General features: G+C 41.2%; 1 protein-coding gene across 3 annotated transcripts in view; it reads left to right on the plus strand.

Annotated features, from left to right (window-relative positions):
* DOK6 (docking protein 6) overlaps window positions 1-13,447 on the plus strand; it is a 395,012-nt gene that overhangs the window by 277,237 nt on the left and 104,328 nt on the right. For all 3 annotated transcript variants that reach the window (XM_045006143.1, XM_045006142.1, XM_045006144.1), the window contains one exon: window positions 5,793-5,931. In XM_045006143.1, coding sequence (XP_044862078.1) covers window positions 5,793-5,931 — 139 coding nt within the window. The remainder of the gene's footprint in view (window positions 1-5,792; window positions 5,932-13,447) is intronic.

The raw sequence follows: 13,447 nt of genomic DNA on the forward strand, positions 1-13,447 counted from the left end.
CTCTTCCCCTCCTTCGCTTTGCATATTTCTTCTGTGCATGCACATAAAAGCTATGCTCATACCCACCATAATGTGCTTCATAATAGTGGTTATTTGTCTCCTGACACAACTCTGCAAAGGAACAAAATGCCAGTGTAGCTAAATGTCAAAATAAAGGTTCAACTATTAGTTGCACAAAACTGTTAATTACCTAGAGCTGCAGTGCACAAAAGATGTACTCTTAAGAATTTCATCACCCTGTATAATAATAGATTTTAAAAACTGTACAGAATACCATTGGGGTTTTAGGACATAAGAATGTGATTGTCTGGTTTGGAGTTCCTGCTCTGTCTTAACACTGGAAAGTGAGTAAACATTCACTTTAGGTTTAGAGAGAAACTAGTTGGCAAAATGAGACTTATCTTCAGACCTCCAAATTTTCCCTTGATCACAGTTAAACAGCATTCGTCAGACTAGTTTATCTTCTTTCTCTTTGTGTTATTTCTTATGTTTTTGAATAAGCAAGAAATCAGCAAACAGATTTCTCTGTAATCCAGGACCTGAATGTACAAGAATCTTTGCTTTTTCCCAAATTGTAACATAGCGCTCAATTTACCTCCATTTGTGCTGTCTTCTGCCAGTGTAAACCAAGGTGCACAGCATGTGGTGAGGAGGAGGAAGTTTCGTTGTAAAGGCCTTGCAATCTGAAAAGTGACAAAGCTGTAGTGGACCCAACGGAGAAGTGGAGGACAGAATACTGGGGGATAAAAAGGGTTGTGCAGGGCATTGTATCCTGGTCAGTGCTAGCTGGTGTGTGTGTGTGTGACCGCTGTGCACCTTTAAGCGGGGGGTGGGGGGTAGGGTATTTGGCTGGCTGGCCGAATGAAGTGAACAGTGCTTTATGGCTGGTAGGAAGGGGGGGGGGGAGTAAAAACTGCTGCAAAAAGGGACAGCATGGTCTAGGGTAACCAGATAGCAAGTGTGAAAAATTGGGACAGGGTGGGGGGTAATAGGCACCTATGTAAGAAAAAGCCCCAAATATCAGGATTGTCCTTATAAAATCGGGACCTCTGGTCACCCTAGCCTTTTCGTTGACTCATCCCCTGGGAATGCAGGGTTTAAAAGAGGTGGATCTGCGCCTGAAGCCTCCCGTCTTACATGGACCAGGACTGAAGCAGGACCCACTTTCCCTCCCCTTTTAGATGGTAAAATACCAGGTTTGGTCAACACCTACTGTGGGCATTATGCTAGCCTTCCCTTGGTTAGGGGGGCTGGGAAGGAATTTTGCCCTTACCACCATATTGGCTTGAGTGCAGTTGAGGTTTTCTTCGCCTTCCCCACAGCAGGTTCAGGTGGGCTCTGTTCATGCATGGCGGGCAGTAGACCATATGTCGCAACTCATTATTTAAATGTAGGGCAGATGTCCAGTGCAGGTACTCCGCAGGAAAGGTATACAGTGACCGGATAAATGGCTTGGAAAAGGACATAAAAAGAGGTGTTCATTAAAGGAACAAACGGGGGGTTGGTTGGGGACTCCTATGATTGGTATGGCAGGGAGCCAACCCTCCATTCTTATAGCCCACCTTAACCCTCCTACAAGGTGGGGGTGTGGATGGTAAGGTCCCAGCAATGGATTTGCTGGAGGGGAAAAGAGGGGGAGCTGGTAAAAGCCCCCTGGGTAATTACGGCATAAACATGAGGTTACACTTCTACATAAACTGTACACTTTATCTGCCAGTTAATCCCAGACATTTAATAATAAAGTTGCAGCCTGATTAAACTCATGTCAAATGTCTCCTGTCCTTCTTTCGGCATAGCCAGACAATAAGCAGAGCAGTTAGAGATGTGCTGATTCTATGTATGCTTGGCAGTCTCTGCTGGCAAGGTTACTATGGAGCTCCTGGAAGAAAGTAAAGCTGCCCTTTCCCAGCATAGTTCCTGGGGTAGACCAACAGTAGTAAAAACACATGTCTTTCCTCCTTAACCCCCACCTCCACCTGTAAGTCAATCCTACACCTGAGGCTACAGCTGGTTTCTCTGGTTAAATTTGCATCTCCCTGTGCCAGCTGGGGTGAATCTAGCCCACAGTGTGCCAATATACATTTCATTGTTCTTGGATTTTTATTTCTAGTCTAACCACTTGCCGTCTGAGGGAAACATTATAAATAATTAGGGTTACCTTTCTGTATCATAATAATCCAGACTGCTGAACAAAAAGACTCTGCTCTATACTATCCATAGAATGGACTCACCTCCTTTAGAGAGTAATTGTCTATGCTAAGCCCACGTGGAAGCACAGGAGCTTTGTTCCACCGAGTCTTTCCAGAGAACATTTTCTTTTTATAAGGGTCAGCCCTGCACGGTGTTGAGTAGGGCTGGCTGGAAAACAATTTCATTTTGCAAAAATATTTGAAATTTTTTGTTTTTGTTCTGATGTGGAACAAAACTAAGACCTTTCATATTTTTTTGTAAAAAAGTGAGTGCACCTGTAGCCAATAACCCAATGCTTAGGGTGATCATCTGGCATGTGGGAAACCGGGGTTCAAATCCCTACATTGCCTCATTTGTTTTGGCTCGAACACAATGGCAATTTTCAACAGAAAAAAAAATTTTGCCAAAAAAATTTGGACCTGCTCTAGTGCTGATTGCCTTCAAATCCCATTGACTTCAAAGGGAGTTAAGCCCGCACAGTACTTTAGAGGATGAGGCCCATTATTCTCCTCTGCCCCCTTTTGAGCAGTTGCATGTATAGCGAATTCTTAGCTAGGGAAATACAGTACCTTTATTGGAAGGCTGCCATAAATAGCTTCCCTCATGCTGGCATAATATAGCACACTATGGCATAATATAGCACACACATAATATAGTTTCTGGTTCCAACTGGAAGATACAACCTCCACGCTAGGCTTCACCAGCATGGAGAGCTGCCATACCACCGCAAGGGCCAGCTTCATTGTTTCCTGTTTTTTAGTTTGATAGTAGATTTTGATTGTATCAGCTCTGGCTAGTGATTATGCTTTGCTTTGTTAAAATAAGCAGTTTAGCTCTTGAATCTTAATCAACCCCTGTTCATTATTTTCTTATTGTGATCCCTGTTGATTTTTTTTCCTCCTCTGAAACCAAGAAAGAGATAGTGTTTTGTTTCAGTTTGTGAAACTCATCATTTTTTCCAGACTTTCCATTTCACGCTGTTTGGATTTTATTAAGATCTCTTTACACAGGAGCTGAATGCCAGCTATTTGATGCCCTAAGGGAACCAAAATGTTGTTGCTTTAATGTCTCAAATCTCTTGAGACATTTCATTTGTACCAGAAGCTCCTTGGAGACCTGTGGCTAAATACATAAAATATTTTCAATGTTTACAGAAAGATCTTAGTCTCCAGTAGAATTTAATACAATTTTTTTTTTATTTTTACCTTCAAATTGGCTGATTGAATTAATGCCAAGCTTGCTAGTAACCCTCTACTGCTCCTTGTATAAACTGATCGAATCTTGTTTGGTTAGTTGGTTTTTGTTTTGGAAGTGTGGTGATAAATACAGTATATTATAGTGAGTTTGGACTTTCTAAAGAGTGTGACTCTTTTTTTTTCTTTTCAACTGCACATCTCTATTGACTGTTAGCAAATATTTGCACCAAAAATCTTTCCTCCATGCTTCCTCCCCCCCACATCCCTTGAAACAATTTTTGGAGATTGATCTTGACTGTTCTTGTGCACTTCCATGAAAAACTGCTGAACTGATGCTCACCTGATGTTTTATGTAAAGATCAGTCTCAATGTCATTAAAGGGCCCAGCTGATCAGTTTAAGCCTCTTCATAAATATTTAATACAAAAATCCAGTACAGAAATAAGATTAAGGACTGCAGGAGGTGATACTAATATTAAAGCTGGTCAGAAATTTTCAAAATTCAAAATTTCAAGGAATTTTGTGTCAAAATTTGACAAAAAAGGATAAAAATTATATGAAAGTTACACTTTTTTGACTAACTTTAACATTTTGATGTAACATTAAAGTTAGTCAAAAAAGTGTAACTTTCATATAATTTTTATCCTTTTTTGTCAAATTTTGACACAAAAGTCCTTGAAATTTTGAATTTTGAAAATTTTTGACCAGCTTTAATGCATATGCCTAGTCTGGAAGGAGGATTTATTCATGGATGTATTAAAGCAGGGTAAATAAGCTCATTATGTAGAATTAGAATTGTTTTTATTAATATAAAAGCAACTTTTAAGATTTTTATAAGAAAAATCAATAAAACTATAGGAACTTTTAAAAGGCCAAGATTTTGGAAAGTGACTAGTTATTTGGGATGCCTTGATTTTTCATTGCTAGACATGAAGCACTTAGAAAGATTCAGAAAGTGGGTGCTATGCCCTTTATGAAAAATTAGGCCCCTTAAAGGTATCTCAAGTGGGTCATAAAAAAACGGAGACGCACAAAATCACTAGTCACTTTTCAAAATCTTTGTCTTATACATTTAACAGAAATTATTGAGCAGTTGAAAACATTTGTTTACTAATGGCCAAGAAAATCAAAGATTTTCCTATCTCAAATGATACCAAAACTCTTGATTGTTAATACTGAACCAAATTAACAAACCGATTTCAACTCAGTCTCTAAAATTGCACACACAATTATGTATGTGCTGATTTTTGCATGCTCAAACCACCCAGTGGGCTGACTAAAATTATCTGAGCAAATTCCATTTGCATGCATAAATGTAGAGTTTATGGGGGCACATGCAATATTGCAGGGGCAAAGTTGCAGGTCGTTTGGAAACTGGGGCCCTAAATGTCTCCTTCACATAGTTCTTCCTCTTGAACAAATATTCATTTTAACCGCCTGGCCTTGAATGTTTATTCACATTTAAAAATCTTTCCAGTTCAGTTATTCATCTTATCTACCTCTCTTCTTCCTCCATGTATTGTCGTGGGAGTCCTGAGAGAAAGACAGCACAGCACTTACCTTCACAAAGGAAGAAAATATTATTTTATTTATATTGTGATTTGCATTATTTTAATCTAATTGTATAATACAAATAATATTCACAGTACAGAATGTATTCATACTGAATGGCTTTTGTAATCATCAGACTAGTTGTAGAAGCTGCCTAGTGCAAATATACTCCAACAATATGAATATTATCTCTTAATCCCTTTAATGCTCGCTCTCAATACACCCTCTTTCCAGTGATAGATCGCAGTGGCATTTTTGAAGTGCCAATGTGCTGTTAAAATATCAGCACAATGGAGGCACGATGTACCGTGTACATTTGGCAGTAATGAAGTGGTTAAGGGAATTAAATTTAATTGCCTAGTCACCAGTACAGACATCTGAAACAATGTCATAAATAGTTGACTGCATTACTAAAGGTTTCTTATTTTATTATAGAGACTCCTCTCATTCAGTTCAGATTATTTTGACAGGATGACTAAAATTGAATCTGAAGAAGTGAGGTTTTTTACCCAGGAAAGCTTATGCCCAAATAAATCTGTTAGTCTTTAAGGTGCCACCAGACTCCTTGTTGGTTTTGTGGATAGAGACTAACACAGCTACCCCCTGAAAATTGAATCTAAAGGCTACATTCACGAAGTTCTGCACACACATGCCTCTCGGAATACATTTCTTTGCTGGTAGAAGTAATCATGCAGAGGTTCAAAATGCCACAAATTTAGCTATGAAAATTGAGATGTCCTTTCCAACAGCAGGGTGAGCACATGAATTATAGAGGTCAGCGCATTAATTTTTAACTGTTATAAAACAAGTACTCACTTTTTTTTTCATTCTTCCCACTCCCTAAATCTTTTCCCAGGATGTGTGACACAGGAGAAGGACTGTTCACCTTTCAGACAAGGGAAGGAGAGATGATCTATCAGAAAGTCCATTCTGCAACACTGGCGATAGCTGAGCAACATGAAAGACTAATGATGGAGATGGAGCAAAAGGCACGGGTAAGATCTTACCTCCAGTATTTTAAAACTTCCATTGGTGAAGTGAAGGGTTATGATGATTGCAGAGTACAGCTCCATCTAGTTATGCCAAAATGGTGTGGTTTAAAAAAAAAAAAAAACCAACCGCTCCCAACAACTTTGATTTTTTTCTTTAAAGATGATACAAAATAAAGAAATAATCCATCAAGCTGGATGGAGCAAATTCAATGAGTGCATGAAAAAAAAACCCAGAAGATAATTTTCAACTACATCCTGGAATTTTGGGATGATGGTTACATAGTCCTACTTGCTTCTTTGTATGTGTGGCAAAGCATGCAGCAGCGCACTGCACATACTGGAATATGGAGAGCAGAGCTCTGGGAAGAAGAGAAGGGAATTGCAACACTCACAGTGAGAAGTGATGGCTAAGGATTTAAGGCAGGAATCTGAATAAAAAATATTGTAGAACTGGAGACAGGAAGATTTACTGGCGTAGGAAAGGTGGGAAGAAGAGAGTTCAAAATCAAGATTAAAACGAAGTTGGAGACAAGCAGAAGGTCCAAGCTGAAAAGGGCAATAGAGCGAATGGAACTGTATTTATTGATGTTCCAGTTGCCCCAAACACTTACTGCTCTACAGAATATCTTAGTTCTATTGGTTATAGTATTGCCACCTTTTTAATTGTGGTAATCGGACCCCTCAGGACCACTGTTCTGCCTCTTCCCCCCTCCCTCCATTGCTTGCTGGATCATCTCCACCTCCCTCCTCCTACCCAGCTGGACTCCCTCTGCTCTGGAACTGGGATGGGAGCTGCTGCAGCCAGACAAGGAGCCTGCCTGCAGATAGGAGACGGCCCCAGCTGTGCAGGGTTTAGTGTGGGTTAATGACCTGGCACCTCCCCACTTTAACGAGGTTTTTGATGTCCGGTCAGTACATCTGATCAGACACCACCAGGATCCCTTTTCGATTGGACTTCCGGGGTGAAAACCAGGCCCCGCCCCACCCCCAGAGCCAGGCATGGCTGGGCAGGGGCACACACACAAGGGTAAGGAGGCAGGGTCTATGGACTGATCCGCAGTTGGGGTGGAGCCACAACCAGACCACAGTGGAGGTCGACATCCAGGCCCACAGCCTGGTGTGGCTCCACTCCCGGCCCTACCCTACAACAGCCTCAGTCCTGGGCCAGAGAAGAGCCACAGCTGGGCTGTGGTGGCGGCCAGCAGCTGGGCCCTCATCCAGGTGTGGAGCCATGCTGAGGCTGGGGATGAGGCCAGTCACGGGCTGGGAGCCGGTGTAATGGCTGGGGCGGGAGCAGAACTGGGGTAGGGGTGGCGCTACCACCCTGCCCCCCATGGGTGCTGGCCTAGACCCTCTGTACCCCCAACAGTCCCACCACACCCCTCTGCTCCACAATTTGGGGACCTCTACCTAAATCCGTCCACAGAAGTAAAAAACCAGAATGTCCGAGTAAAACCCGGATGGGTGGCAACCCTAATTGGGTACATAATAAAGCAGCTTTTTTACAAAAGTGATTGAGTATTAGAGATGGTGTCATAGGGCTCTCTACTCACCACTGGGTGGCACCCTCTTCGGGCATCCTGGAGATTAGCTCTGCCCAGTTCAGCACCCCCTTTCTTCTTTCTACCATCTGCAGCTCTCCTCCTGCTCACAGAGTCACTGCACAGCTGCATCATGACTCAGGCCTCTCACCAGATCACACTGTGATTCCCCTTTGGGAATGCTCAAACAACATCAGGCAGTCCTCATGCCTGCCTCCCTGACCCTGTGATTCCTGCAGTGACTCAGGCAGTCTTCTAGTTCACTGCTCCAAGCAGTACCACTCTACAGTAGTTGGTAGCGACACCCAGGCTCGCCCTCTACTCTGTGTTCCAGTTCAAGGCCCTGTAGTAAGTGGTTAAGGTCTGTGGCTTTACCAATGGTCCCCAGACTGTGGTGCGCAGCCTCCTCCGGGGGGCGTGGAACCAAGGAGTTGTAACTGGCTGCTTGTTGGCCTCCTCCCAATGCAAAATGGAGCACGGATGCAGGAGGAATTGATCCCTGTAAGTCTACTGTTTTGGGAGAGTTTCAATCAGAATACAGAGAATGACTACAGTTTGTTTTATTTACTTATATTAATGTGACTTTCAGGACTTCCCACCTGCTCCTCAGCAGCTTTACTGCTTACTGAAATTGTTTTGGCTCTGCCATTAGATAACTGTTTTAAAAACATCAGTTATGGTGCTTCTGACCATATGGTGCATAACATTAAATTCTTAGAGCAGATTGAGAAATATCCACCCAGTGTATTTTCTGCTTGTGTCTCTGGGATGTAAACTTTATGGTGACCTCCAAAGGAGGCAAAATAGGCTTGTGAACTGTTTTACTGCTTTATGGTTTATAACTGAGGCCTGAAAGTTTGTTGATGTATATAAATACATAGTAAGTCCAGTGTTACCTGATTTTACTGGAGCACTTACTGGAGGTCTCATCTATGTGAGAAGCTCCATCAGCCTGTAACTGAAGAGGCATGGAATCTTTAAAAAAATAGTTTTCCCTTTAGTTAGATTTCATTGCATTGCATCTCCAATATCATAATCCTACCATTTCTTCAGATGCCCCCTTTTTTCTTAGCAGACAAGTTGTTAATGTATAATTCAAGAAAGCAAACACAAATATTTTTTAAATCTAGGATTTAGAGGCCAAAAATGTATTTTAAAATCTGCCTTAAAGCTCCCATTTTGGTCTTCTGCCCATAGCTTTTACTACTTAACTTTTCCTTTTTTTCTGATTCGTTTTACCTTGAACTGTGTGCAATTAATATTGTATTACATAGGGATTTTGCATTTAATTTTTATAAATCTGAAAGTAAAGGAAAAGAAACACAAAAGCTGAAGTTTAATAATGTATACGTTGTTATATAAACCAGGAAATGAAAGATATAAGGCTAATTCCATCCTTATTCCTTCCAGCTAGTCTCAGTAAGTTGAATAAAAGAAGGGACTGTCTGTAATAGCTTTGAATTTTTTGTATGCTCCATCCTGAACACTGTAGCATTTTTAATACTTAATGTTCTAATGCTGTTTAAATTCCTCCAGATTAAAATTGTTATAATCCAATACTTTAAAAGATGAATGGGTTTATAAAGGAAATTACTGTGAAGCTTTAGCCATAGCAACCCTGATGAGGTATATAGATTATACACTCCTTTATGAGAACTAAAAGCAAAGTGGGTTACTTTAACATTAAAAAAATACCAAATTCTGTCAAAGAAACGGCAAGATTAATTCTTACTGCAAGAGGTTTGTCAAATAAGGCTACCGGTGAACAATAACACTAACAGTGTTGTGTGCTGGAGAGTTCTGTAGGTTGCAATGGATGGGAAGAAAAATGAATCCGTCCCAATACCCTCCAAAAGACATGAAATGGCAGCAAAGCTTCTCCATGGCAGTCACTGCAGCATCAGGGCTGCAGTACCTCTTGTGTCTCTCATAACCATTCATCACCACGATGGAAAAGAATGGCAAGTAGATATATGTAGTCATGGACACATACACTTGGTTCCTTGCCAAATTCCCCTCCACACTGTGGCATTGGGAAACCTCATGCAACAGCGGTTGAGGCACCCTGCTAAGTTGACCACACTACTTCTGCTGCAGTCAGAAACGTACCCAGCCATGGGATGTATAGAACGTGTTTGCCCCAAAGTCAATACCAAGAAAAAACAGACATGCCAGATTTTTCACTGTCCTGTATTACCAGATCCATGCAGCAGCATTTGAAACTCACTTTGAACAGGTGTAAATGACTGCACAAGGTACAGGACACTGGACAATTGTGCTTGATGCTGGAAGTTCCTTACTGACAGAACATAAAAGCTGTTTTCTAGTGTTGCAAAACTTTTCTTATTTTTTTGCCTTTTGACAGGAACAGAGTGACAGAATCACTGTTTTTCTGAGTATTATGTTTTGCTGGTGTTTTATTTTAACAAAAACTTTTACAATAATGTGTTTATTGTTTAATAACATTTAAAATTAAATAAAACAATTACTGGTTTCTATTAAGGGCTTTTTTGGTGCCATTGTGTTATCTATGTTAGCTTATTTCAGTCTTTGGTTTTATTATTAATAGGTTGTATGTGTAGCTATTTGTACAAGATGAAAAGATGTTATTGACTTCCAGGGTACTTTTTGTTTTACTATTTGTCTCTTACTATTTTTTGGTACATCTGGTGCTTGTAAATGTTGAGGGATTGACTGAAATCCTGTGTGTATCAAAAGAAAAGCAACAGCACTAGTGCAAGTTGCACCACACTGCTACACAGGTAAAGCCCCCTAGTATAGACGCAGTGTATACTGGCCAAGGGGTGCTTTGGGTGGCATAGGTTATACCAGTTCCCCAAACAAAATAAACTGTACTGACAAAAGCACTTTTTTGCTGGTATAACTGCATCAATCCTAAGGCTTAGGTCAGTATAAAAATGTTGTAGAACGACAATCACACCCTAACCAACATTACTATATTGGCAAAAATTTTAAGTGTAGACCTGGTCTCTAGGGATGAGAAAATATTTCACTCTCTATGCCCATTCAGTCCTTTGCCTCTCTTTTTACAATCAGTAAGGATGTCAGCTATTGCCGGTTCTACTGGTAATTATAAAAGAAACTCAGAGACTATCAAAGCACGTGAATGTTCCTAATGATCCTTATGTGTCTAATCTCTATGCCACAGTAAAAATTTCCCCCAGGTCTTTGAAGTAGGACTTTTGGGCCTGATTCTCCTCAATGCTACTCCCGCTTTACACTCATATAATGCCACTGACTTCATTGGAGTTACTCCTGATTTACACCAGCATAAAGGCAAACACAACCAGTCTCATTGTGTTTGGATATGTAGAATGGGGGCTTATAGGTTGCAATGCACTTTGATCTTTTTGAATGTGTAGGGTAAGTTTTATTGTTCTGTTTGTGAGTGAATGACTCTCTTATGACTGGCTGAGGACAGAGATGTGTAATGGAATAGCCCTAAAAATTGCTTCTTTCAAGAGGTGGCAGTAAAGCTTCATTTATGTCTTCTCAAAACAGCAGCGGCTCCAGGCACTAGCGCTCCAAGCACCTAACTGGGGTGGCAAGCCGCGGGAGGCGCCCTGCTGGCCCCTGCAAGGGCAGCAGTCAGGCAGCCTTCAGCGGCTTGCCTGTGAGAGGTCCGCTGGTCCCACGGATTCGGTGGCAATTTGGCAGCGGGTACGCCAAAGCCGCAGGACCGGCGGACCTCCCGCAGGCACACCACCGAAGGCAGCCTGCCTGCTGTGCTTGGGGTGGCAAAAAAGCTAGAGCCACCCTGTCTCAAAAGAACTGTAATTTAATTTTTTTAATATAATGTTTGAATAAGATGAAAACAGTTGATGTCAGTCACACGTCAATAACACTAGAGACAAAATACTTGGAAAACAGAACTGTATGCATTTGCACAACAAATAAAATTTTAGTAAGTGTATAGGGACTATAGGAAGGCGATTCATTAGCACTGTGGATGAGAAAGTGATGAAATTTCAGAGGGTGACTCTTTCTTCTTCTGATGTGAGACATTTTATAAAAGATGAACCTCTTATAACTTATGGTGTCTATAGGGCTCTCTTTCACTCTTCTCCTATCTATGTTTCTATAAGTTATGCTCCAGGAATTGTTTGGGGGAAGTTCTGTGGCTGTGTTATGCAGGAGGTCAAACTAGGTGATCACAATGGTCCCTTCTGGCCTTGGAATCAATGAATCAACTTCTATCTCAAAGTAATATAAATTTAAACTGTGTCATTGAGGCAAGGAGAACAGTAAACATGTTGAAGAAGGAAAACATATGTTACTCAAATTTTGATGCCCTAGGGGGTATTGTGCTACCATTTTTCAGATGTGATAAAGAATCACGGTCCTAACACTTGTGGTCATTAATGGTCCTGTTTCACTTTGTGTAAGAGCATATATGTTGAATCTGATGTCTTGGACAAAAATCCAACTGCTTCCAAATTCTTCCTGCAGTTCCAATTTGATACATTATTCTTCTTCATTTCCTGTCCTAAACATGTATATATTGTTGCTGTGCACTTTTAGAATCAGTTGGTGCATCTCACCCCATCATCATAAGAAATATTTTTGTTTTTCTAAAAGATCTTCTCTAGGAATAATTCTGAGGATGTTCTATCATGGTTAGACTAGATGATCATAATGGTCCCTTCTGGTCTTGAAATCTGTGACCATTAGTCTATACGCCAGTGCCTGCATTCCAGTATCTCTTTGTTTGCTCCTCCAAGGCATTGTGAGGTTCATTTGGTTATTGTTTCAAAAACTCTTTGAGAGCTGCAGATTAAAGTTGACATTGAAGTTCAGCATTTTTATATTATTATTGTTATCTCATGAAGAAATTGTCTAGTTCAACTCCAGAGAGCTTTTGCAAAAGTGAACTTGTCTCCCATGTCTGATGTACCCAAACACTGAACAGCTGGTAGTGTGCTATTTCATAATCTGTGATGAGATTCCGCCCACTGGCAGATCCCTGCCAGCTGTGGGCATTATCAAGGGGGAAAAAAGTATACTGCTGGGTTTTTTTCTCAGTCTCAATCTGTGCACTCCTTAATTTTAGATTTGAGTATTGTAACCTCAGTTCCTATCACAGTCAATTATTTGATTCAGAAGTCCTGTTGGAGTATAATATTTTTTTGTATGACCATCTGTCACAGAGACCTCTACTCACCACTGGAGTGCCTCCTTCTGACCACATCTGGAGATTAGCTCTGCCATCCTGATGCCCTCTTCTTACAGTCACCAGCTCATCTCTTGCTTCTCAGGACACATCTTTGTGTCTTAGCTCTCCAGCAAAGTCACAATAGACTCCCCTTCCAGAGTACTATCAAGTTCTTCCACACGATCCCAGGTAGTCCTTAAATCCACTGCCGTGGCTGAGCCACTCCCTAGGTAATTAGATTGAACAGACCCAGACAGTCTTCAAGTTCATTGCCCAGACTGTACCACTCATTCTGTGCTGGTAGGGGAAGCCAGACTCTGGGTTCCAACCCAGGGGCTCTGACTCCAGCAACTAATGTCTGTACTACCATGAACCTTTGGCCACTCTCCTGGAGTTTTTCTTGCCTTGCCTATCCCAAACTTACATTCTCCACCCTTCTAACTAAACCCCTATCTCCTGGTTCTCATATGTGGATTTTGTGTTGTGGGGGCAGTTTTGTGGAGTGTGTGTGTTTTGTGTGTAGAAGGGGAACAGATACGTGAAGTGCTTACATATGAGTTGAATTGGTATATTACTGAGTGTGTAGATGGACCAGCTGTAGCGGGATGGCGGGGGGTGGGGCAGGGAATGAAAGAGGGGGTAGGAGAAGAAAATAAAGAAGGAACAAAGAAATATGGGACGGCAAAAAGAGAGAGAAATAGAGAAGTGAAAATTGGGAGGCTGTGACCAAATGCACCCCTGTATTCACACCTTACAGACTATTATAATAACCTTTGTACAAAATATACCTGTGAGATATCATTTA

This window comes from Mauremys mutica, chromosome 2 (assembly GCF_020497125.1).
Source record: "Mauremys mutica isolate MM-2020 ecotype Southern chromosome 2, ASM2049712v1, whole genome shotgun sequence".
In the NCBI taxonomy this organism is placed as follows: domain Eukaryota; kingdom Metazoa; phylum Chordata; order Testudines; family Geoemydidae; genus Mauremys; species Mauremys mutica.